This window comes from Thunnus maccoyii, chromosome 24 (assembly GCF_910596095.1).
Source record: "Thunnus maccoyii chromosome 24, fThuMac1.1, whole genome shotgun sequence".
NCBI lineage: Eukaryota > Metazoa > Chordata > Actinopteri > Scombriformes > Scombridae > Thunnus > Thunnus maccoyii.
The window spans coordinates 2652253-2678969 of NC_056556.1; the positions used below are offsets into that span (position 1 = coordinate 2652253).

A 26717-nucleotide genomic window follows, 5' to 3' on the forward strand; every position below is an offset into this window, starting at 1 on the left:
TTATTTTGTAGGTCAGGACCAAAACAACAGATCACATGACACAGAGCTGAAACAGGATGTATGAAAAGATAACAGTTGAGGCCTGTTTGAGATAAAGCCTGAACTAAACTGTCCTGCACTCACATCCGTACATTATTGTTCCTCCATCACAGGATTATTTCAGGTTTACATTAAAGTAAAGGCTGCACTTAATGACTATTGTCATTATCAATTAATTAGAAACAAAGTGCTCATCTTCAAATGTATTGTTTTGTCTGATCAGTAGTCCAACATGTAAAGATATGCAGCATGTATGACAGAAATGCTTCAAATTTTCACATTTGAGGAGCTGAAACCAGTACGTACTGGGCATTTTTGCTTAAAAAAATGGCTGAAAGGATTAATTGATTAAATATTTATTGACTAATTGTTGCAGCTCTGGATAAAATCATTTATCCTGAGATACAAAACTGTAGACAAGTAAAGCAAAATAAACAAGAAAAAACTAAATGCAAGTCCAACAAGAGCTCGCCATCAACTTCCAAACTAGATTATTTTCATTATCGATTAATCTGTTGAGTATTATCCTGATTAATCATCTATGAAAATGTAAAAAAAACAGTGAAAAGATGCATTTACGGTCCTTCAGACACCACAGTGACGTCTGACTAACAGTTTAAAACCTTCAGATGTTCAGTTCATTAAAGAAAAGCAGCAAATCGGCACAAATGAGAAGCCGGAACCTGAAAATATTCTGTGTTTTTGCTTGAAAAATGACAAATAGTTGCTGATTAATTTCCTGTCAATCGATCAATCGTTGCAGCTTGATTCCAAACTGCCCTCCTGCACTTTTATTTTACACTTTTTACCTGCACAAGACGATCAATAACTAGAGAAATAAACCGTTAACCCTGTCAGAACCTCCAGTTCATCATTAGTCTTAAATGATCTCATCTGCTTGTGTTTTTAATAATTTACACTCTACAGTAGGTGTTGACCTTTGACCTCTATGAAGTCAGAAGGATCAGTGTCACGTCTGACTTTTTCCATTTTTAGTTCATAGTCGAGACCTTCTGAAGTCTAACGAAGAAAAAAAAGATACATCCTGAATAAAAAATAAACTTGAAATAGGAGAAAATATTAAATTAATAATAAAAATTGCTAAATTTATATACAATGCTACTAAAATAAATACATTGATGATAGTAGTTTAAATAAAAATACATATATAGTCTATTGCCTCAAAAGTCTTTAATGCAACTATTCACATTAAATATTTCCTCATTTTCAAACAGATCTGGTTGTTCTGAAAAAGAAAATGTGTCCATATTCAAAACTTATGATAAGAAATGGATAAAAAGTAATAAAAAAACCCACAAAATTTGGCCTGAAACTGAACAAACAAACCAAATTTGAACAATATTAAGTCAAAAATAAACTTGAAATAGAAGGAAATATTAAATCTATAATAAAACTTGATACATGTATGTATAATATCGGTAAATTAAACAACCATAGAATTTCTTAAGTTACTAAAAGCTTCTTAAAAGGTTTTAAAATCAGGATTTGAAAGTACAGAAAGTCACAGAAGTCACGCGGACTGATTGCAGCACTTAAACACGAAAAGATTTATTGAAGGTTCTCACAGTTACAAAATAGCTTGTTTTTTTCTTCATAGAATAGCATTTCTTTTTTTTATTTCATTTTCTGACTTGCGTGAGGTAAACAACAATATATCCAGAGACTTAAAATGATCTGAATGGCACACGAAGAGAAGGACGCTGTATGTCGTTAGTCATGTGAGGAGAAGACAGGAAGTTACAACCAGCAGCAAATCTACACTTTATCAGTATCAGTACAAATTTAATACTTTTTTTTCCCCCCTCAAGATTATCATTTTAGAACAATTTAAGCTTTTATAAAAGCCTTTTGATGCTTTAAAATACATTTTAAGTCATGTTGCTTCCTCTCTGAGACAAAAACACGATGATCCCAACAGCAGCACAGTTTACAACAAACTTCAACCACAAACGACGGGGAGAAAAAAAAAAAGCAAATTTCTGCTTCAATCTGGCTTCAACTGGAAAATATCTACCGGGCGTTCAGGCTGGATTTCAACAGGTAGAAGAAAAATCTGATGTTTAAATAGTCTGAGGCTCATTCTCCAAGCTATCAGGTGGTTCGGAAAAAGGCGGGAAAGCAACATCAGAGGAGTTTGAAATTTCAAGTTATGAGTGTGTTAGTCTGCTGGGAAAACACACATTTAGCTTTATCACCTGTTTGTCTCAAGGTGTTTTAGTAAAATAGTTCAGATTACCTGTGAATGCAACACTTTTGAGCAGCCAAACATCCCTGATACACTTGAACGCATCATATTGGCTCCACAAAATACCTAAAAATCAGATCCGCGCCTGCGTAAATCCTTCCTGACGTCACCTGATAGGTTTGTTTATTGTGACATCACCGTTAATGTTTCAAGGCATCACAACCTCATTCTTCATCATGATAATCATCGTCATCATTGTAGAGAGAAAAAGGCAGAGTAAGACAAGAGTGTGAGTGCGAGAGGAGAGAAGGGGGAAAGGGGAGGGGGGTCAGGGTCAGCGGACAGGAAGCTGGTTTCACTGGTTTCACTGGGGCAGAGCTTTGAGGATGGCGTTGACTTCCTCAGCGACGGCCGTCAGCGCGAACTCAAACTGGTCCTGAAGACGAGAGAGAAAGAAAGAAAGATGATTTTATAGAGCTGAGAGACAGATTAGCTCGTGAGGTTTTAATTTGAATATTTTTGTTGTTGTTTATATTTATTATTGATATTAATTTTTGGGGGTTGTAGGTTTGAATCTGTTGCCAGGAAGAAGTTTTAAAGCCAAATACTGAAGTGAAGATTCATTTTAAACAAAATATGTAATGTTACACTTAACATTTCATTAAAACACATTTTCTTTGGATCTTCATTTACTGCTTCAGTTATCTCGTCTGCACTGCAGCTCCCAGTGTCACCAGTCTGATGACCAGCAACACAGTTTTACGTGGAGTGGGGTGTTACCCACCCTTGTGGTAACGTTCTAACTGAAGATCGAAGTTGTGGGTTCGACCCAGAGCCAATCAGCTGTGTGAAGCTTTAGCTCACTGTGTTTGACAGCAACCCTGAAGTTTTAAGGTTGTGGGTTCAATCCTGACTTGATCAGTCAGTTTTTGAAGTTAGCAGCTGTATTTAAGATGTAAAACATTTGGTAAAGGTTTGACCCTTGATGCTCACTGTGTTAAATTATGCCACTCAAAGGTTTTAATGTTCAAGCCAGACCTGCTGGGAGCTTTATTGAAGCCAATATCTTATGTGATGACTGTCCTGGTCCAGTAGCTCAGTCTGTTTAGCAACTGTTTAATGGTTTAGATGTTGTGGGTTCAATCCTGAATCAGTTAGACTTCTTAAAAGTGAGACACAAGATACATCACTGAAGACTGAAAACATTTATGATACCATCCGAGCCAGTGGTGCAGTGTGTTAGACAGTACTGTTAAAGATTTAAGATTGTGAGTTCAGTCCTGGCTTGATCAGCTACCTTGATGAAGATTGAAAACCTTTGGTGAAACCTCTTGGCAGCAGTTTCACTCTGTGGCTCATTGTGTTAGACAGCAACACTCAAGCTTTAAGATTGTGGGTTCAATTCAGAGAAGCTTTTTTTGAGCAAATAACTTGCATACAGATTTAGATGCTCTGTCAAAACCACCTTTTTAGGGACCTGGTCCAGGAGCTTGAACTGTTTAGTAACTTTTTGACTTTGTTGAAGCTTTGGGTTCAATCCAGTCAGACCACTGAGGACTGAAAACACCAAATGAAAACATTGTGTCAGTGTGAATCTGTAGCTCACTGTGTTGCACAGTGAGTCTGAAGTTTTAAGGTTGTGGGTTCAATCCTGACTTGAATTTTGAAAGTTAGCTTCTCAATTGAAGATTAAACAACCTTTGGCAAAAGGTGTTTATGGCTCACTGTGTTAAAAGTTTTATGGTTGTTGGTTCAAGTCGTGGCCATTTGGTAACTTTTGAAAACCAATATCTTGATTAAAGACAGAAATGCTCTGACGAAACATCCTTTCAGTAGTCTGGTCCAGTAGCTCAACCTGTTTGGCAGCTGGTTCAAGGTTTTGATGTTGTGGGTTCAATCCTCAGTCTATCATTGAGCTTTTTCAAGTCAGACACACTGCTGAAGATTGAACAGCTCCAAAGAAAAGTCTATTGTACCATCTGATTCTGAAGCTCACTGTGTTAGAAGCTTCTTTGAAGCAACTTCTTTTGCAGTTTTAGTAACTTTCTGACTGAAGATAGAAAACCTCAAATGTTCTTTTTTTCAATTGGTCCAAAGCTTTAGCTCACTGTGTTTGACAGCAACACCAAAGTTTAAAAGTTGTGGGTTCAATCCCGACTTAACCAGTCTAACAGCTGTGAGGAAGTTTTAAGGTTGTTGGTTTGATCCCAACTTTCACTGAAGTTTTTTAAGTCAGACACACAGCTGGAGACTGAAAATCTCATGAAGACACATCAATCATCTGAGTGTATAGCTCAGTGTGTTAGACAGCAGGTTCATGTTTTAAGGGTCTGGGGTTCAATCCCGCATCAGTCTGTGACTTTTGAACGAAAGCACTAAGAGGTGAGATTGAAAACCATTGACTAAAGTTTCAAGAACAGTATGACTCTGTGGCGCAGTGTGTTAGTCAGCAGGTTTGTGTTTTAGGGTGGTGGGTTCGATCTCGATCTGTGACTTTTGAATGACATCACTCAGAGGAGAGGTTGAAAAGCGCTCAGAGAAGAGATGTGAGTGCGAAGGGGACCTGGTGGAGTGACGGCTTCGTCAACACAGATCTCAGATACGTCTGCGGACGTGAGGTGGCTGGTTCGATCCCTCTCCTTCACCAGTAACTGGAGCAAAACAACTGTGTCCCACATGAGTGGGTATGGGGGGGGGCCCTTGTCCTCCCCCGATGTTCCGCAGGTATGTAAGCAGGGGGTTATGAAACAGGAAGTCCCGTCCAGCTGAAGTTTTACCGACGCATCAAGGTGCGAACAAGTTTTTAAAAATGTTGGAAGTAACCATTGCATGTTTGTTGCTTGTTATGTTGTGTCATTACTAATACACAAAACCACCGCCTTCCTATCGGGGTAAAATGAAAACTTCTCAGATGAGTCAGCAGACTTGTGTTTGCTTCACATGTAACTGTGTGTGTCTGCTCTGTGAAACACTTAATACACCAGATTAACCAAAGATATCTTAGTTACCTTAATAGTGAAAACACTTATTTACTGACTTATCTTCAGTTTTTAATACAGATATTTGCACCTGCATGATGTTGTGGGGGGAGACTTTGACTTTCTTCTGCAGGTGTGGGATTGAACCAGTGATGTTCTATCTTCAAGCCCTCTTCTCTAACCTTTACACCATCAGTTCCCACCACCCTCCCCAAGAATAAAACTCCCTCTAATGTTGACTGAGACAGAAGTCCCACTTAATCAAACAATCTACCTAATAATGTTTTAATGTTTCTTTTCGTCTTTCTTTGGAGCTGCAGATTAGATCAGTTATGTTATATATTTATTCATCTGTCTGTCATGTTCTCTACAGTCGGTGTATTTATTTATCATGTTAAAGACTTTGGGTTTAACGCAGCAGGTGTGTTGGTGGGAGGGGCTTCAGTAATGAAGGGAGGTGTAGCAGACTTACTGAGATTCAGGGTGAGAGTGAAGCCAAATCTTTTTATGTCTTCTAGGAAAGATGGTTTAACACAGTTCCCAGATGTCATTATGATCATTTAAAGTACAAATTAGTGTCTTGTGTTTAGTTTTTTCTTCTTTCTCTTGTCTTTCATGACAATAACAAACATAAAATTTAGTTTATGATAATCAGCTTGACTGGAAATAACAAGGTGATATTTAGACTTGAGAGAACAGAAGAATGTAAAATATTTAAAGTTTTACTGGTGTTGATGTTTTTCAGTAAATCTCAGCTACAGTCTCACAAATCAGGAAGTTTCTCAGCAACTCTGCTCAGTTTAGACAATTTAATTTAACATTTTCTCTCAGTTTCTCTACAAATTCCAGTGGTCATTGTAAATATTGTGACATTTAAACTAAATCACATTAAGCTTTATAAAACAATCACTTAACTGTTGTACTTTCAATTATCTTAACTGTATATTTGAGAACAATTAAACCAGCTTTCATAAGAGAAATACAAAGATTTGGCTTCACATAACACTTGGAACATGTTGCACAACATTTCTTACCCAGAAGAGCTTTAAAGAGACAAAGAAACCTCCATCTTGTGTTTGATTGCTGAAGCACCTCCCATTAACACACCTGTTTGTTCCTCCTCAGCTCCCAGTTAACCCACCTGGTCCTGATTCAATCACACTACCAGTTCTATGTAAAAATGCACTTAAGAGCCGATTTAAGAGTAAAAAAGTTCACTAGAAGAATAATTCACATTTATGAGATGACTCAAAGTGAAGCTGTAAACCTTCAACTCTCTGGTGGTCATGTGATTAATCACATGTTTGCTCACAGAGGAGGAGCCAATCAGACACAAGGATATACTTGATTGTGTGAAATTAACAACAATCTATTATATTTGAAAGACATAAGAAGGAATGAAACATCAGGAGATCTGATGAGATGGAAACAAAAAAAACAAAAGAATCTGACGTCCTCTGCAGACAATAAAGACACAGAAAAACAGCTTTTAATTAAAGTGAAAGCTTTTAAATTTAGAAGTAGTTTTCAGTCCAGTGTAATTTGATAAACCTAAATGTGGGCCCAGTCTGACACACTACACTAACAAGAATACGTCTCCTCTGTCAGGGATCGAAGCAGCAGTCACATTAACCAGCTCTTCAACCTCTGAGCTGCTCAGTTTTCAACATTATATTTGTGATGAGAAACATTTTCAGGGTATGAAAACGTTCAGGAAATTGTGTTAATTTGAAATGCAACACATATTCAACATAGACTGTATTAAACATGACGACAAACTATCAAAATATACAAATAAAATCATATTCCTCCACAAGAAAAACACAAACCATTCCTGTCGCAGTGAGACTCACCTTGGTACGAACCATCCCAGGTCTCTGGTCCCGAACGTGCTCCAACGTCGCAGCGATGTCGATCTCCTTCACACCTGCAGGACAACAGGTGACACACAGGATGATTTCACCAGCAACACACACACAAATACAACACACACACACTTAAACAACACACACACTGATACAACACACACACAAATACAACAAAAATACAACACATACACTTATACAACACACACACAAATACAACACACACACTTATACATCCTGAAACAAAACTCCCGAGTTTGAACTTTCACTCTGGAAGGACTGCGGTCCGCACCACGTCTCGAGTTTTTTGTATAATATTTCATTATTTATCTTTATTTGTTTTATATATGTTTACACATTTTATGTTATGTGTTATTATGACATTTAAATAAGAACACAAGTGTTTTAGTTGCTTTCACATAACCATAAAAACAATACCGACATCGCAGGGAAAACAAAAGAACACTGACAACAAGGTCGTCTCAATCACGACTTTTTGCTCCTAATCCTGATTGAATCCTGAGTATCTGCCAATTATTAAACTGATTCAGATCCAATATTATATTGTTGAATTGTGTTGAGTATAGAGGAGAGGTTTAGACAGCTGGTACTTGGAGAAAATAAGTAAAAGTTTGAGCTTTATATAATAAAAAAATGAGTTTTACATGAACTTCTTTCTTAGAAAACACACATTTATACACACAAATCTCACCTTTAGCCATACGATTCAAAACCATGTCAATCAGGATGTAAGTCCCAGTCCGACCTGTACCGTCACTATGGAAACAACAAAGAACAACAAATTAAACTTGAAAATACAGACAATTGTCTCTCTCACAACCAATCAATGGACTTTATCATTTATTGATGATGAACAACCTTTTGATTGTCAGTGTATTGTTTGTGTTTTATATCAGAGGAGAATAAACTGTCATCTGTCTGCCACCAAGTGGCCTCATGTGTCACTACAACTGACAGCATGTCTGAGTCAATAAATACAATAACTTGTATTTATAATCTGGATTGATTACCTGCAGTGGACGATGATGGGGCAGGATCGTCCTCGGTAGCACTTATTCACCTTCCTGAGGAGAAAGAAATGAGAAACAAAATATGATTAATTAAAAAACTTATTTAACTTTATTTATGAGGTTTTGTTCTACACAAGCTTCATCAGGTCATACGAACAAGCTTTAAAGCAGAAAAAATAGGTATTAAACTTTTAAATATATCTGATAACATCACTGTCAAAAGCTTAGAAAGAGACAGTAGGTCAATAAAAATGGCAAATCTTATTATTTTATCATGCAAGGAAAGTCAAAGTCAAAAAACTAGAACACCAGTATTCATAAATTAACAGATGAATAGATGAAAACGACTCGACTACACATACAGTAAACATATCATACATTGTAGAAATATAGACAGACAGACAAAATTATTGCAAGTTCACATATAAACAGATAAATATTGGACTTTTGCAGCCACCGTACAGATGATTGGCCACAAAAAGAGATTTACGCACCACTAATATCTTCTTCTCATCAAATCATTCAAGTCTTTAACTGAGTCTTAAACATGTGACAGTATTTCTTATAAAAAAAATCAACTTGTTTCAAGAATCTTCAGACTAGATGCACTAGAATCAAGAAAATACTTGAAACAAGTTCGATTCGCACGTTAGACAGATAGAAAGAAAAGACCGGGGAGGAGTTTCGGCGATGGACCTCCTGCTGCAGCCACATCAGTCCATGATCATTTTTGTGACTATGCAACTGGACCCAGACTACTAGCTGCAAATCACAAGAATGACACAGACAGATATGTTCAAAAAATTAAAACCAAGGGCCCCGCTGACCTCCATCGCACAAGGGAGGGAGGACGGGAGGAGAGGAGGGACAGAGGAGCGGGAGGGAGGGGAGGAAAGACAGAAGGATGAAGGAGAGAATCAGGATATTGTTTCTACGGCTGGGTGTCAAATGATACTAATGAATACTTTCCTTAGTATCAGTGTCTGTCTTACTTCACTTGCCTTCAACACAGACCATAATAAAGACACTGCAGCCTTTTTTTCAGACATATAAGATGTCCCGGCTTGTGAAAAGTGCTGCTTCTTTAAAGGTTCCTGCAGAGAAAAGAAGCTACTTGTTTTTGTCTGTGCAGTGTTTATATGTGAAGTACCTGCGGAAGTCCAGCAGGGGGCGTGTGGAGGTGGGGATGCCCTGAGCCGGCCAGCTGAGGAAGTGGAACTGAGTGAGCGTCCTGGTTTCCTGCGTCTGCACGTTCTTCAGGTAGAAGCTTCGCACCAGGAAGTCGTTACACCAGATGTGCTCCGACACCAGATTCACCTGCAGGACGGACGGCCAATAGAAATACAGATGCTGACTCATCAGACGTGTTCTTTAAAACCAGCAGAAGAAGAAGTACTCAGATCCTTTACTGCAGTAAAAGCACATAAGTATTATGAGCTTGATGTAGTTAAAGTATTGCAGTAAAAGTACATAAGTATTATGAGCTTGATGTAGTTAAAGTATTGCAGTAAAAGTACATAAGTATTATGAGCTTGATGTAGTTAAAGTATTGCAGTAAAAGTAGTGGTTTGGTCCCTCTGACTGATATATTATTATATATGACATCATTAGATTATTAATAGTGAAGCATCAGTGTTAGAGCAGCATGTTACTGTTGTAGCTGCTGGAGGTGGAGCTAGTTTCAACTACTTTATATACAGTTAGCTAGTTTAGTCCAGTGGTTCCCAACCTAGGGGTGGGGCCCCTCCAAAGGGTCAGCAGATAAATCTGAGGGGTCGTGAGATGATTAATGGGAGAGGAAAGAAGAAAAAACAAAGTTCTGATACACAAATCTGTTTTCAGTTTTTGGACTTTTTCTCTAATCTTTGATTTTTGCTGAAATATTGGATCATTTGAACATTTATTGAAATGAAAGCATGTGAGAAGTTTAGAGGGAAAAATCACTATTTGGTGGAGCTGTTAACAACTCATAGACATGTGAAATGTGACCCCGACTACACACTGCTTTTTGTAAGACATCTAAAGCCAAAAAGGTTGGAAACCACTGGTTTCATCTTTAACAATGTGTTGTATTTTAAAAGCTTGTTATATTATCCATTGTGTCAAATCTTCATCTGAAAAGTAACTAAAGCTGTCAAATAAATGTAGTGTAGTAGAAAGTACAATATTTCCCTCTGAAATGTAGAAAGTAGCATCACATGGAAATACTCAAGTAAAGTACAAGTACCTCAACATTGTACTTAAGTACAGAACTTGAGTAAATGTACTTAGTTACTGCTCTCACCTCATAGATGTGGTAGAGGGACGAGCCTTCATCAGGCCAGTAGCGGTCACACTGTTTCTCTCCGTCCTCCACCAGAGCCGTCATCATCACTATCACCGTGCAGCCGTTCTCCCAGACCATCTACACAACAACAACAACAACAACAACAACAACATTATTACAACAGTAAACCTTTGTGGTTCTTGATGTTCTGACAAACTTCAGTAAAAATGTATGTTTCCCAAAAGTTTTTAGCTCCTCTCGTACCTGGATGTGATTGTGATGGATCTGATAATAAATAATTGCTTGTAAGAATTCAACTTGTTTACATACATCTGAGTTTTTCTTACAAATAAACCAATAAAACATACATTTGCAGATGTTTTTAATCCACTTCAAACTCTACTTGTATTCTTTTATATTTTGTGTCACGCTGACCTGCCAGAAGTCGGAGATGGTGTGTGACAGCGGGCCCTGGGTGGCGATGTAAGCTGGCATCCGGGGGTCGTGTTCAATCTGGAGGAAGGGAGGGAGGTGAAAGGTCACACAGGGTCACAAGGTCAGAGGTCAAAGTCTCAGATCCGATGGACCGACTACATTCTTTCAGGAGACTTTTTTTCAGTTTGTTTGGCAGCAACATCACATTTTCTGATTATTGGAAACTTAGATGAAAACATCAAAAACATGTTGTTTCTCCTCCTACAGATGATGTGAAACATGAGATCAGGGCTTTCTCTGGGATCTTGGGGGGGTGAATAATGTGGTTGCTATAGCGACCGTTTGATGAGAAAGGACTTACTATGGTGCTGGCGTTGATGTAGTCGGAGCGTGAAGGGTTGATCTCCGCTTTCAGCTTCACCCTCGAGTGATCATCTGAAGGACAACAAAGACATTTAACTCTTTCACATCCAGTTTCCTCCTTTTTATTTCCCACTTAAGCAGGTTTAAGGTTGTTAAAATCATCTTATTCCATCCCGCCTGACATCATATCACATATATTCTGCACTGATCCATCAGATGCAAATATGAGGCATTTATGTGGTGTCAGAATAATCGGAAAAATTAGATCCTGACTAGAAAAATGTACATGAAGTTAGAAAAACAACTCAGAAAGTCAACAAAAATTTTGGTTCACGACTTGCTGAAAGTTGACATCATATATGCAGAAACATGGTGGACAAAAGTAGATGTTTGGTTGATGGTAAGAAATGTTTTTATTGATTCATTTATTGCATATCAATTTTTTGCTCACATGTAATTTGTAATATGGTTTTAGGATGTAACCGTTTCCTTTGCTATTTGTTGTCACACAAAAACTAGACACAGCTATCAACATGTAGAAACGCTCTGAGCAATAAAACACTATAATAATAAATGTCTTTTCCACATTACGATATTATTATAAGCTCACGAACACACCGAAGTCTGAAGAACAACTTCCCAGCTTGGGAAATAGGATCATCCGAGGAGCAAGTGAATGCAGCAATATTCCAGACACATTTTCCCAGATTCAGCTGGACATATTTGGTACCTTTGGAAACTTTGTGATGTCCACAAGAATTTCAAAATAAAGTTCTGTGGGTCTACAAAGAAAATTTGGCTGCACAGCAGGACTTTGCAATGGCTTAAGACGTATCACAGGTGTTTCTACTCTTTTGTAAATAATATTTAATTTAATTATTTTCTCACTGGCACAACTACTTCAATTACAAACATAAAATCAATAAGGTGCTATATATAATTCATATAAATATGAGATATACTTCTTTTCTACTTGGCTTTCTGCACATTTAAGGCACTTTTAGACCTTTAGACAACAACTATCGTGTAAGTTTATTACATGTTGGACTGTGCAAGATTAACAAAACCTCGGTCCTGATCTGAAGTAAAAACAGATCAGGACTGTGAAAAAAGGCCTCTCAAAATTCTCTAAACTGTAATAAGAATCAGAGGAAATGTAAATAATTATGTTTTTAAGATCTGACCTTGGTTATATGAGTCTCCTGACATCTCCTGATTATTATTAGAATATATTTATTACAACTTAACCAATAAAACAAGCTATATCTGCAGACTTTCTTGTAAATAGAAAAAAAATACACGAGAGCAGAGACACGTCATCGGCTTACATCATCCATCCTCCATGAGAGTAATTGGAGGAAACAGCTGCAGGTGTTTATAATAACGGCAATTAAATCTGGACTGTATATTTGACAGTTGCAAGTTTTTGTTCATATCTAACTGTACTGGAAGTGAAGCAGCTGTCGGGACTCACAGGGTACAGAGTCGGAGCAGCGGTTCTTCTTGGCGTTGGCGTCGCTCTGAGCCACGGAGACGGCGCTGGGCTCGGCCTGGTAGGAGCACAGAGCCTCCCACTCCTTCATCAGACGGTCCTTGTTCCTCAGGTGGTCCTCCATGTAAGCCTTCACACAGAGAAGGTACTCAGTTAGTTTATCTTTGAGGAACAATCTTTCAATGAGATGCAGCTGTGTTATCATTTAGATCGAACATCTTCCGAATAGTCCCCAACAAAAGCACATGTTCCTACTTTTTTCTATGACATTTGCCAAAAATTACAGTTTCAGCTGCTTTAGGAAACTACTGAGCCTTTTTAAACATGAAACTATATTTGTGAGCTGTTTTTAAAAATTTATGTCTTCAGTAGGAACCAATGGGTTTGGAGCTGAGAGCCACAGAGTAGAGAAGTCAGCAGACTTATCCTTTATAATTGTCTAGAGAAATACTCTGTAAGCACTGATGTAGATGTCTTTTGACCAGTGAAAGGTTTTCAACAACAGTTAATTGACTGAATATTAAGCTTCAAAATAAAACAGTTAAATGCGCTTTAAACAACAATTATATGCAAACTAGACCAGCAGTTCCAAAGATTATGTTTTCCTTGTCAGATTGATATGTTTTAATATTAAGGTCAAAGGTTATTCTCTCCATATACAGCACAATGCTTATTATGAAGTGGAACAGTTCACACAATACAAAAAAAACAGACAAGTAAAAAGTGCAATGGATAAAAAATGTGTGAAACGGTCAAATGTTTTAGTGTTCAATAGATCTGCAGGAACTAGTCGATCAGTTGCCAATGATTAAATTAATCACCAACAATTTTGATGAGCAATTAATTGTTTTTGAGTCATTTTTTAAGAAGAAAATGTCCAAATTCTCTGATTCCAGCTTCTCAAATGTGGTTTCTTCAGTCCTCTGTGACAGTAAACTGAATATCTTTGGGTTGTGGACATTTGAGGATATTTTTCACAATTTTCTGACATTTTATGGACCAAACAACTAATCAATTAATTGAGAAAAGAATCAACAGATCAATCAGTAATGAAAATAATCATTTAGTGTACAAGAAAAAGGTTTATGGAGATAAAATGGTCCAAAAACTCACAAGAGAAGGAGAATTATTAGTGATGTGACCATCAAATCACCAATCAATGACACTTAGTGATGTCATACGATGACGTCAGTACTGACCAGGATCATGTGACCGGTGGAGATGTCCATGTTGGCCTGCGCTGGCTCCTCGCACCATGACGGCGTGCTGCTGTGGGAGCTGGGGCTGGGCTGGGCTCCGTCGCTGAACTGTGACGAGACGCTGCTCACCCTCGAGTCGGCACCTCCGCCTCCTGCTGCTCCTGCTCCTCCTCCGACGCCAGCACCTCCTCCTCCTCCTCCTCCTCCTCCTCCTCCACCTGCTCCTCCGCCCGCTCCTCCCACAGCGCCCAGGGCGGCAGCTTCCAGGCGTCCAAAGGCGCCTTTGGAGGCCATGTGCTGGCGACACAGGTCCTGGTGAGCCAGTTATGCATTTTTTATACTGCTCCTTAATATATTTTTAATACTTTAAAACCCATTTCTGCTACTTTTATTATGTTTTTCATAAGTTGCGTTTAAAATCTAAATCGATAAATCTTTAAAATGTTCTTTAACAGTTTTAGATATTTCAGTTTTAGCTTGAGGCCAATACTAAGATCAATATTTGAGAGTTTAAAAACCTTTTTTTTAACCATAAACATAAGTGGTTGGTATTTAAATTGGTTATTAAATTGTATTGTTATTATTATTATTATTAAATGGCACATATATTTATGCCCATTGATTAGAGAAATATACTCATATAGCATTCTGACTTTGATCTTTTTTACATATATATATCTATATTTCTCTCTCTTGTTTCTTTTTGTGTTGCTGTAATGTTGAATTTCCCTCCAGTGATCAATAAATAATCAATAACTTTATCTTATCTTAAAGACCATTTGAATAAGATTTGTACTGTGAGTGTCGGTTTTCACTGGAAAAATATGTTTCTCAAAAACGCCACCAGAAACTAAAAAAAGAGTAAATCTTAAACAGTAATCTTTACTGGAAATTCAATTACTATCAATGACAACTATTAACAAAACAAATACAACAAATAATTAAGTTGCGATAAGAAAAAAAAGATAAAATATAGCCAATAAAATTTAATTTATAATCATGTAGATATTATATATATATTTGTTAGGGTTAGGGTTAGGGGTTAGGGTTATTTTGCTGTAATATACTGAAATATTTTAATTTAGGGTTAGGGTTAGGGTTAAGGGTTAGGGTTAGGGTTATTTTACTGTAATATGCTGAAATATTTTGATTTAATCATGTATTAAAGTTAATTTTTAACAGTTAAAACAGCCTGTCATGACTGAATCTTTGTATATTATTTATCTTCATTAACCAGTTCTTCTTCTTTCATTGGCATATTTATAATTCTGTTTCTTCTCATGTATGTTGGCCAACATGGATGTTATATATTGATATACTCAACAATATTTAAGTACTTCATATACTGTTACTGGCTGGTTTAACTGGCTGACTGAAATGTATCAGGGAGGAAGTATAACGTAGCAAATAATCAATGAAGTTCTTGAGTAAATATACTTATTATTGATATTTTGAAGTGTGTATTTCTTCTTTGTAGAGTGACATATTCTATATTTGCAAGTGTTTTTGCCCCCCATCCTCACCTGGTACTCCTGGTGGCTGAAGCTGCCTCCCTCGGGTCCCAGGCCCAGCTTCTTCGCCGCCAGCCGGTGGGCGTGGTGACGCAGGCAGGCGATGGTCATGGCCGCCACCAGGATGCCTCCAATGCAGGCCATGGCCACCAGCGCGGCAAACACCGAGCGGGAGCCGGGCTGGACTCTGGTCGCCAGGGGCAACGCTTTCCCATCATTCCTCTGTGGCGGGAGGACAAAGAGAGAAGGACAGAAAAAACAAAGTACATTTACTTAAGTACTGCACTTAAATACAATTTTAGATACTTGTACTTTTCTTGAGTATTTCCATTTGATACTACTTTATACTTCTACTCAACTACATTAAAGAGGGAAATATTGTAATTTTTACTCCACTACATTTATTTCACAGCTATAGTTACTTGAAGATTTTACGTGTATTTTATATTTCTACTATATATATTTATATTTGTAATAAATATAGATCACTTTCTTTTTTTGTTGCTCAGTGTCTAAAAAACACATGAAATCCCCTTTGATTCAATGTTGTAACAATAATAATACAATATATATATATATTTTAACATATACAGTATATATAATATCACTGAGTGGAGCATTTTTACTTTTCATACTTTAAGTATATTTTGCAACTCTTACTTCTGTACTTTTACTTACTACTAAGTAAGATTCTTAATGCAGGACTTTCACTTGCAACGGAGTATTTTTATACTGTGTTATTTCTACTTTTACTTAAGTAAACAAGCTCAATACTTCTTCCATCAATTTCAGTTTTATTTGTCCTCAACTTTCTTCAAGCACTGTTTCCAACCGACACCTTGATTTTTAGTCCACAACAAACTGAAACTAGTATTGACTCATAAACACCCTAAACTACAAGACACACACAGTATTCTGATATGTCTAATTCCTCCGTTGTTGTATAAAAACTATTAAAAACACATAAGTGAGTCACACCGCTGCACTGGGTGACATGTTCCTTCATTATGAAGAGTTTGGTCACATTAGTGGTCATGTTTGTTTAGAAACAGCTCCAAAGACTAATAACAGCATCATGTTTTCAGTCTCCAGAGAGTAGTTCTTTGTAAGATAGACGCTACTGAGCATGTGCAGGAACACAGTTCTGTTTACAGCTTCAGTAGCTTGTTGTGCTACGAATCACAACCTCTGGACTTGAAGTTCTTTGAGAAATTCCTAATGTACCACAAGAAGAAGAAGATTCAGCATTTTTTCACTATTCTTGCTTGAAAAATTACAGATTGTTCTTCAATTAATAGTTAAAAATTAATGATTGAATTAATTAAAGATCAATGCGTATGATGAGCAGATGTTTTACTGGTCTTTTTAGATATGATAATTAGTCAATTAATCAATTAGTTGCCAACTATTAAATTAACCGCCAACTATTTCATCGTTTTGAGTCATTTTTTTAAGAAGATAAGTCCAAATTCTCTGATTCAAGCTTCTCAAATGTGAATATTTTCTGGTTTCTTTCGTCCTCCATGACAGTAAACTGAATATCTTTGGGTTGTGACGTCATCTTGGACTTTAAGAAACACTCATTGACATTTTTCACCATTTTCTGACATTTTATAAACCAAACAACTAATCGATTAATCCAGAAAAGTGAAAGTGAGGAAACTATTTTTCTGCTTCTCACTCTATAAAGGAGAGAAATTATGACTGTTTTTAAAAAGGCAAACTAATTAAATTAACTATTTGAACTCCTCTCTTTTACCCCTCCCCTTCCTCTCCTTTTCATCATCCCTCCCTCCCTCCTTCTCCTCCCACCCTCTCCTCCTCCTCCTCCTCCTCGGATGAATTGTCTGTCTTGACCTTTCAGACCTCCTCCTTCCTCTCCGTGGGCCTCAGGAATGTGAGGCGCTTTCTCTCTGTGTTGGTATCTGATAGACATTAAGGTTGGAGCTGTGTTTGGGGGTAGAAAAGGGTACTTCACCTGCTATTATGAAGGGGCCCCAATGGGGTACAATGTGTGTGTGTGTGTGTGAAGAGAGGAAAAAAAGAAAATGGACGACCAGGCTACATGTGGTTGATGGATTTAAGACGGTTTGCTGCTTAACTGTCGTCATATCAACAAACATTTTAATAGATCAGGATTCATTCACCACATGTCTTCCTTTATCAGTCGTTTTTTTCCTTTGATTTATTGCCTCTACAACCGATGCAGTTCATTTATCACAGCTCATAAAACAAACATAAATCCTCAAAACAGTCCGATACACACCGTTAATGTTCTACATCAAATATCTGCAAACAGATGTCTGCCTAACAGATTGGAGCTGCAGGGATCATATGATACATTTCAGAGGAATATAAAAGCTTTAGTTGTCAAATAACGTAGAAAATACACGATTAAACGACAGAAAACAGCTGCAGTCACACTCAGTATTTACAGCCACAGATAGATTACAAGTCCATGGAGGAAGAGTATTTTTTAAACAGACTACAGTGAGCGAGGACACCTGGTCTTTATACAAGAAGAATATTTTAGGAATATAAAATACAACAAATGCAATGAGTAAAAAGGCAAATAGAAGTACAAAAATGTCACTATGTACACTAAATAAAGTAGGTAAACTGTAACGTAACACTGTTTAAATGGTGTTTTTTCTTTGTAACACTGCTTTTAAATGATAATATATGAATAAAGTTTATTATTATTATCATTATTACTATAAACTGACCATTGAGAACAGAAACTTGGTCTTTACACAAGAAGAATATTTTAGGAATATTACAAATGCCATCAGTAATTAAGTAAAAATGTCACCACAGACACTAAATTCTTATACTGTAGCATATTACAGAAACACCATAAATATTACAAGTAATTTATTATAATATAACACTATAAGCTGACTATTGAGTACAGACACTTATATTATAAGAGTATTTTTTGTGTTTTATCAGACAAATACAAACTTAATGGTACAAATACTGCATCTTTAATCATGTAGGAATACTATAAACATTGTATGGATAACTTAAGTGATATGCTAAGTATCTACAAACTGATTATTGAGTAGTATTGACACTCTTTATAAGAGTAAAGTATTTTTTCAGTTGGATAAAAAGGTTAAGTGTGTAAATTACATTCATAAATATGACTTTTATATCTTCTGGTTTAACGGCTCCACATATAAACTCTTTGTAAATAAAAATACTTAAGTATAAATGAGTTAATTTCATGTTTTCACTCACCAAACGCACGATGCAGAGCAACTCCTGACGCCCTGCTGCTCTCACATGGAGCCGGTCAGTGCAAACAGCAGAGTGTCAAGCTGGATGTCAAGTCAACAAACTGCACTTCCGAGAGAGACTTTCACAATGATGGTACAAAATAAGAGCGTAATTTAAAATGTAATTAGAGTATATTTCTCTGTACACGTTTAAATGAAGGATAGTTTTGCAGTGTCCTACTACAGTAAAAGTACATAAGTATTATGAGCTTGATGTAGTTAAAGTATTGCAGTAAAAGTACATAAGTATTATGAGCTTGATGTAGTTAAAGTATTGCAGTAAAAGTACATAAGTATTATGAGCTTGATGTAGTTAAAGTATTGCAGTAAAAGTAGTGGTTTGGTCCCTCTGACTGATATATTATTATATATGACATCATTAGATTATTAATAGTGAAGCATCAGTGTTAGAGCAGCATGTTACTGTTGTAGCTGCTGGAGGTGGAGCTAGTTTACACTACTTTATATACAGTTAGCTAGTTTAGTCCAGTGGTCCCCAACCTAGGGGTGGGGCCCCTCCAAAGGGTCAGCAGATAAATCTGAGGGGTCGTGAGATGATTAATGGGAGAGGAAAGAAGAAAAAACAAAGTTCTGATACACAAATCTGTTTTCAGTTTTTGGACGTTTTCTCTAATCTTTGATTTTTGCTGAAATATTGGATCATTTGAACATTTATTGAAATGAAAGCATGTGAGAAGTTTAGAGGGAAAAATCACTATTTGGTGGAGCTGTTAACAACTCATAGACATGTGAAATGTGACCCCGACTACACACTGCTTTTTGTAAGACGTCAAAAGACAAAAAGGTTGGAAACCACTGGTTTCATCTTTAACAATGTGTTGTATTTTAAAAGCTTGTTATATTATCCATTGTGACAAATCTTCATCTGAAAAGTAACTAAAGTTGTCAAATAAATGTAGTGGAGTAGAAAGTACAATATTTCCCTCTGAAATGTATAAAGTAGCATCACATGGAAATACTCAAGTAAAGTACAAGTACCTCAAAACTGTACTTAAGTACAGAACTTGACTAAATGGACTTAGTTACTGTATTTTTGCTGCATTTAATAATTTAAACATTACTAGAGAGTCCATCTATTCATGCACAACGGAGTGCATGAATAGATGGAAGTTGTTCAAGTGTTGCCACATTGAACAACTTCTCCTCTGGCGCCACCATGGTGCAAAAAACTCTACTTGTTCTCAACGAAGATCAAAACAAACGTGCAGATTGCAATGAAATTAACTTTACATTCACCTGACACACCTGAGACAATTCTCACTTTGGACACTTCATGATCTTTTTCCTCTTTTTTAAAAAAAAAAAATAATTTAGTAATTTTTTAATGATGTAGCTGATTAAAAGTTGATACCTGTGTAACACAAACTTTGATTTTGTAATTGTTAAACTAACCTGACTCACTGTCATCTGTATATGAACCAAATAGCTAAAAAAAATATAGAATTCTAATGTAATCAATGATTATTAAAATGAAAATTAACCTTTAATTATGTACAGTTTGATTCTGGACTGTAGCGTCTCCAGAGGACACATGAGAGTTGTTTTATAGTAATAAACTGTTGATTGTTACTTTACTTATCATATTATTAGAGCTGTAATGATTCACCCAATTAATCAATACATCAATAAACAGAAAATGAATCTACAAATTATCAAATATTCTCAAGTTCCAGCTTCTCAGATGTAAAGATTTGCTGCTTTTCTGTGTTTTATATGATTATAAACTGAATATATTTGGCTTTTGAACTGTTGAAGACATGAAGACATCATCTTGGTTGTACTGTTTATAGATTAAATGGTTAATTGATTATCTGAACGAGTAATGTGGCAGCAGTAGTAGCTTTAGTAGTAATATCATTCCTATAGTAGTAAACGCTATAAAGAAACACTATACAAATTTCCTTCCATCCCTGCGCTCATAATTCTGTCTTTATCCCTCTCTGCTCCTCATGTTGACCCTCTCTGCTACCTTTCTTCTTCTCTGACATCTTCTCACGCACACACTCACCTCTCCGACGCCGCTCTGCAGCACCTTCAGCCCCGTCTCAGACTCCAGGAAGTTCTTCTCTGCAACTGAGCGCGTGCAGAAATGCAACAACAAGAAAATAATTTTATTTTATGACATTTAATTCAACCAAACATCTCAGGTATAGTCACTGAATACGTCGACTTTTCCTGGATTTTCACTCAGCTTGCTTTGTCTACGTCTGTTATCAAAGAAGGGGTAGACAAATTAATGTGAACACTTCAGCAGAAAGCATGAAGGAAGCTGCTCACATGTGAAGATTTGCTGCTTTTCTCAGTTTTCTGTCATTGTAAAGCGGATATCTTTGGGTTTTCGACTGTTGAAAACATTTAAAGACGTCAGCTCGGTCTCTGGGAACTTGACAGGGACATTTTGTACTTTTTAAAGATTAAATGTTCAATTTTAATAACTGAACAAAAACGCCAAAACATGAGTTGGTTGCAGCTTCTCAGATGTGATGATTTGATGCTTTTCTTTGTCAACCATGACAGTAAACTGAATATCTTTGGGTTTTGGACTGTTAGTCAGACAAAACAAGACATCTTAAAACGTCACTATTGACTTAGATTTTTCACTAATTTCTAATATTTTATAGATAAAACGATTAATAGAGAAAATAGTCGTTAAATGCAGCTGTAATCCAGTGATTAATAAACTTGATGGGAGCTTTAGTTTGTGGAATGAGATCAAATTAATTGTTGTTTAACTGTGTTAAAATCACAAAGAGTTTATATTCTAACATCTAGTTCTGCAGTAGATAATGATTTGTCCTAGAATATGGACAGTAGAGCTGCAACAATTAGTCGATTAATTGATTAGTTGCCAACAATCGTTTTCAGCCATTTTTCAAGAAAAAAATGTCCAAATTCTCTGGTTCAAGCTTCTTAAATGTGAATATTTTCTGGTTTCTTTAGTCTCTATGACAGTAAACTGAATATATTTGAGTTGTTTTCTGTTTTCTGACATTTTATGGACCAAACAACTAATCAATTAATCATGAAATTAATCATTAGTTGCAGCCCTAATGGACACTAAACCATTAAAACACATTTCACTCTTTCACAGAGGCTCTTTTCATTCATTCTGGCTGCAGGAATTATAAAGACGAGATGCTAAGTTGTCTTTGTTTACACACAGAAACAAGATAAATGTGTAAAATCATGAAGACGACAGGACTTCATGTACCGGCTTTCTCCGCCACGTCTCCCGCCGTCAGGTTCTTGGAGTTCGGTCGGATCCGGAAGGTGATCGCAGGTCCGACCACACTGCAGAGGAGAAAACACAAGAGCCAAGATCCAAACATGAGTTATACAGAGAGAGAAAACACAATAACTGAAATATTAAATATAGACAATGAAGTGGAACCAACATCCAACAACATCAGCAAAAATCTCCTTCTGTTAAAGCATTTTTCTCTGTAACTGAGATTAATTTTCCTCAAACAGGTTTGTGAAACAATTTGCATAAACTGTGAGAATAAATCAACTTGTTTAATGTGTTTAAGTCAATTTAATAAATCATTTATTAAAAACTAAAATCATAGAAAAGTTTTTCTCAAAAAGTCACAGAATTCTCATAAAAGTTAAACAGTCATGGTGCAAGACTCTCTAGAATAATAATTATTATTATATATATTTTTAATATTTTTTCTCTTTTTAATCTAAATGTTATATATTAATTTTTCATATATATGTATGTTTATTATATGTATTTGTATTTATGTGTATTGTATATATATATATATATATATTAGAAAATATGGAAAAAAAACTTTAAAAAAAAAGTTTTACTTTATTTTCTATTGTTCTTTTGGACATTTTCACATCGTCCTCCGTTGATGCTGTGATTTTATTCTTTTCTTTTAATCTTCACACTAAAATATTCTGTATTTTTAGATTTTTTTTGTGTGTTTTTAAATTTGCAAACCAACTTGCCTCAAATTAAGTATTTTTGAATTTAAATTAATTTTATTTCTATTATTATTTTATATGGACTTCATGAGGACTTGCAATCATTTTGTGGCATCAGATAAAAATGACTTGATGAGGAGATTTTTGCAGTTAAAGGACGAGTTCAGTGAAAACAGTGAAAGAGGTTTTTCCTCGCTGTAATCAGTCCTCCTGTTCATACTGGCTGTTTAAAGATCCTCGTTTTGTGCTAAAAATGCATTTAAAAGTTGAGCTTATATTCAGCTTCAGCAGTCTGAGTTAGCCATATCAAGTGGATATCTGACACATTTACAGTCTTTATAATAATAATAATAATAATAATAATAATAATAATAATAATAATAATAATAATAAATTAGATTTATATAGCGCCTTTCAAAACACCCAAGGACGCTTTACAAAAAAGGAGAAAAAGAAACTAAGCCGAGCTTAAATAATAAGCAACTGAGAAGACTGTCTCCAAAATTGCGTCGGCTGGTGCGGGGGGGACGGAGTGCAGCCCCGCGTCCGAGGACCACAGGCTTCGGGAAGGTGTGTGTTGGTTGAGGAGGTCTGAAAGGTACTGGGGGGGCCATGGAGTGGAGGGATTTGTAGGAGCCAGTGTAGGTGAATGAGAGTAGGGGGTGATGTGCTGCCAGGGTTTGGTGTGGCAGCTGAGTTCTGGACATATTGGAGCCTGTCCGGGGTTTTACTGGGAACCCCCAACAGGACTCCATTGCAGTAGTCCAGAAGATTTGAGATGAAGGCATGGATCAAGGTCTCGGCAACGGTGTTTGAGAGCGACGGCCGGAGTCAGGAGATGTTCTTGAGGTGGAAAAAGGCGGATTTGGTGGCAGATTTGATGTGTGACTGGAAGGAGAGCGTAGAGTCCAGGATGACGCCCAGGACTCTACGCTCTCCTTCATCAAATTCACCTCTTTGTGTTTCCTCAGACAGTGTTTCCCTGTTTGTTGAGCTGCGGTGGAAGTATAGTAACAAAAAGAGGAACTTTGGCACTAAAAAGACTGTAACGTTGAAAGATATCTACTTGATTTAGCTTCAGATAAACTTTTAAACACATTTTGTCCTCCATCACTTCCACTGTAAGTGCATTATGAAGGGATCTTTCACTGTTGTTTTAAGACACACGTGAAAAATTGTGAACTCATCCTTTAAAGTTTTCAGTTTCAGGTCAAAGGTCAGGAGTTTAGTGGATAAGCAGGGAAAGGAGAAACGATGCGGTGAATCACTTCCACATGCAGAGAGTCAACACACACACACACACACACACACACACACACACACACATCACATCACACGCTCGTCAGCTCCGACACATTTCACGTCTCATTTGGCGTTCAGGTAGCTGCTCCGACCCGGGTTTTAGGTTTTTAATCCCACGAAATAAAACTCAGTGATCCTGCAAATTTGTTTCCAGCAGCAGCGTCAGGCGAGCAGGTTGAAGGGGGGGGGGTTATTTATTTATTTATTTATTTATTTATTTATTTATTCACTCTGAGGGTTCGTGAGCGGGCCGGCGTCTCCTTCGTTCCTACCTGATGTTGATGGAGGAGCTGGTGGAGAGGCCGATCCTCTCTGACAGCAGCTGCAGCAGACGCACCCCGTCGTTCAGACTGAGGGGGCTGCGGCGACAAAACACACACACGTTCACACACACACACACACACACACACACACACACACATAAACACATGAACACACACACACACACACACACTCTCTCAGGTGCTTATCAGAGGCGTCCCTCCCTCGCTTCTTTACTTATTTCTCTCCTTTTCCTTCCCTTTACTTACTTTTCCTCTTTCCTGTTTTCCATATTTTACTGTCATATTTCCCTCCTTTCTTTCCTTTCTTTACCTTCTTTTCTACTTTTCTTTCATTCTTCAGTTCTTCCTTTGTGATTTGTTTTCTTTCCAGCTGATCTTGGAAGCATGAAACTCTCCTCACTTGTTCACTTTTGTCACTTCAGAAGTCTTTAAAAGTGTTTCTGAGAACTTTACTTTGATAAAGTATTTGAATATTTACTCCTCTGAGCCTCCTGATCTCTTTAATTTCCCCTGAAACCTCTCACAGCATGAGAACAATAGAAACATTCATTCATTCATTCATTCATGAATTCATCGTGACTGTCGGGAGGAGACGAGCGTGTTTCGTACCTCTGGTTGGTGACGATGTAGCCGTACTCCTCCGTCTTGGACGCCACCGGTTCCTTCTTTCCCAGTTTGTCCTGATTGGCCGCCGCCGGAGGAGTCGTCTCCTTCTGAGCCCGGACTGGTTCGGCGGTCTTTATGGTGGAGGGTGGAGCCTTGAGGGCGGCCATCTTGTACGCCATCGAACTCTCTGTAACCTGATAAATGAAGACATGAAATAAGAAACATTAGAGTTAATAAATGACGATGTCATGTTGCTTCAGTTAGTGATTTCCTACATTTCCCAGAATTATTATTAATCTGAATCAGCTTTTATTTTAGCAAGTAAGTTTTTACGCACACCAGAAATCAGACGCAGGTTTCTATTGGCTCTCATTAGCTCACATATAACGAAGCCAAACATATAAACATATAAACATATAAACATATAAACATTAGGACTGATTTTCACTACACGATTATCGTGGCCAAAAGAATCACGATAACGATATTATCGCGATATATATATAGGTTTTTTTTTTAATGCTATCAGTCAATTTCAACTTTAAATTAGTTTATTGTGTATTTTGTCTCTTGAAAATTAATTACACTCAAAATACAAGTGTAGAACAGTGGCGAGAAAATCTTTAATTACACTTAATGAGTAGAAAAAAACTGATGTGTGTGTGATATGAAGATATAAAGTGAGAACAGAAAGAAACAGAAATGATTTAAGAGTTGTGGATTATTAACATGATAACAATATTTTCATTTTTTAAATATCACAGTTATCGTCAATACTGATATATCTGGCAACATCCCTAATATACATATAGAAACAATAAATAATATCTATATACAGGTAGAACTACAGGTAGAGTGTTTATATACATACAGTAGCTGTTTATGTACTGATTAAATATATATTATATAAATATATATTTCACAATAAACCTGTAACACTGAAACATCCACTGTACCTACAAATTGTAAATATTTATATTAGTTTAAAATACAAAATGTGCAAAATCCATTACTGTTAAATATATATTTAAGCAGGCAGTTTATATTGTGCGTAAAGTAACTTATTAACAATCACTATTTGACACAGATTTCTGTCTTTGTCATCATAGTTTTACCACGAGGAAGCGATTACACAACAACGACAATAAAAATACAAAATGTACTTAAAAAGGCTCCAGAGGTATTTTAGGGTGAATTCTGCCACCTGCTGTTTTATTTATGTAACAGCAATTTCCATCATGATAGAAACACATTTTACTTCTCTCTGCTGTGACTTTTTTAAAGCAAATAATAATACACCATATGGCCAAAAATATACGGACACCCCGTCTGCATACTTTTGTGTATTTACAGATTTCAGACACTTCTTCCGTCTTTGTGTGTTTGTCCCTCTCTGGTTTCATCATGACAGAGCCCTCAAGCACAAATCCAGCCACACAAAGAAATGATTTTCCCAGTTTGACTCCATCCAACACCTTCTGGGATGAACTGGAACACTGACTGGGAGCCAAACCTCATCACCCAACATCAGTGTCGAACCTCATTAATGTTTTTTTTTGTGGCAGAATGAGAGCGAATCCCTGCAGCTGACATCAGAAGAGTGGAGGCTGCAGATTTAAAGCCTGTTATGTTTAAAGGTGTCCACATACTTTTGTCCATATAGCACATTTAATAAAGAAAGAAACATGCTCACCTTCTTTCCAACAGCAGCATTGTTTCCATATTTATCTGCACGGTGGATACAAACATAATAAAATCATCAATAATGCAGGTTAAAAAAACACTTTTAATTATTAATAAGCAGTAAATTAACACCATAAATGTGTCTCTGTTAACACATTTTGTATTAGCAGCCACTTTTCCAGCTTATTTTTAGCACTTTTACCAGATTAAAACTGTTAT

The 26717-nt window shown here is 36.7% G+C and overlaps 1 protein-coding gene across 5 annotated transcripts in view; it reads right to left on the reverse strand.

Moving 5' to 3' along the window:
* Nucleotides 1–1592: 1592 nt before the first annotated feature.
* The window catches only part of ptprnb (protein tyrosine phosphatase receptor type Nb), a 41733-nt gene continuing 16608 nt past the window's right edge, over nt 1593–26717 (reverse strand). For 2 of the 5 annotated variants that reach the window (XM_042404449.1, XM_042404448.1), the window contains exons 8-23: nt 26509–26543; nt 24819–25009; nt 24198–24284; nt 21899–21978; nt 20696–20760; nt 15398–15607; nt 13875–14186; nt 12658–12805; nt 11182–11255; nt 10821–10898; nt 10404–10523; nt 9270–9436; nt 8120–8173; nt 7801–7865; nt 7077–7150; nt 1593–2681 (exon numbers count right to left, since the gene is read on the reverse strand). In XM_042404449.1, the coding sequence (XP_042260383.1) occupies nt 2610–2681; nt 7077–7150; nt 7801–7865; nt 8120–8173; nt 9270–9436; nt 10404–10523; nt 10821–10898; nt 11182–11255; nt 12658–12805; nt 13875–14186; nt 15398–15607; nt 20696–20760; nt 21899–21978; nt 24198–24284; nt 24819–25009; nt 26509–26543 (1832 nt within the window). In that variant the 3' untranslated portion in view covers nt 1593–2609. The remainder of the gene's footprint in view (nt 2682–7076; nt 7151–7800; nt 7866–8119; nt 8174–9269; nt 9437–10403; nt 10524–10820; nt 10899–11181; nt 11256–12657; nt 12806–13874; nt 14187–15397; nt 15608–20695; nt 20761–21898; nt 21979–24197; nt 24285–24818; nt 25010–26508; nt 26544–26717) is intronic. The other 3 variants (XM_042404452.1, XM_042404451.1, XM_042404450.1) reach the window with 2 other exon arrangements.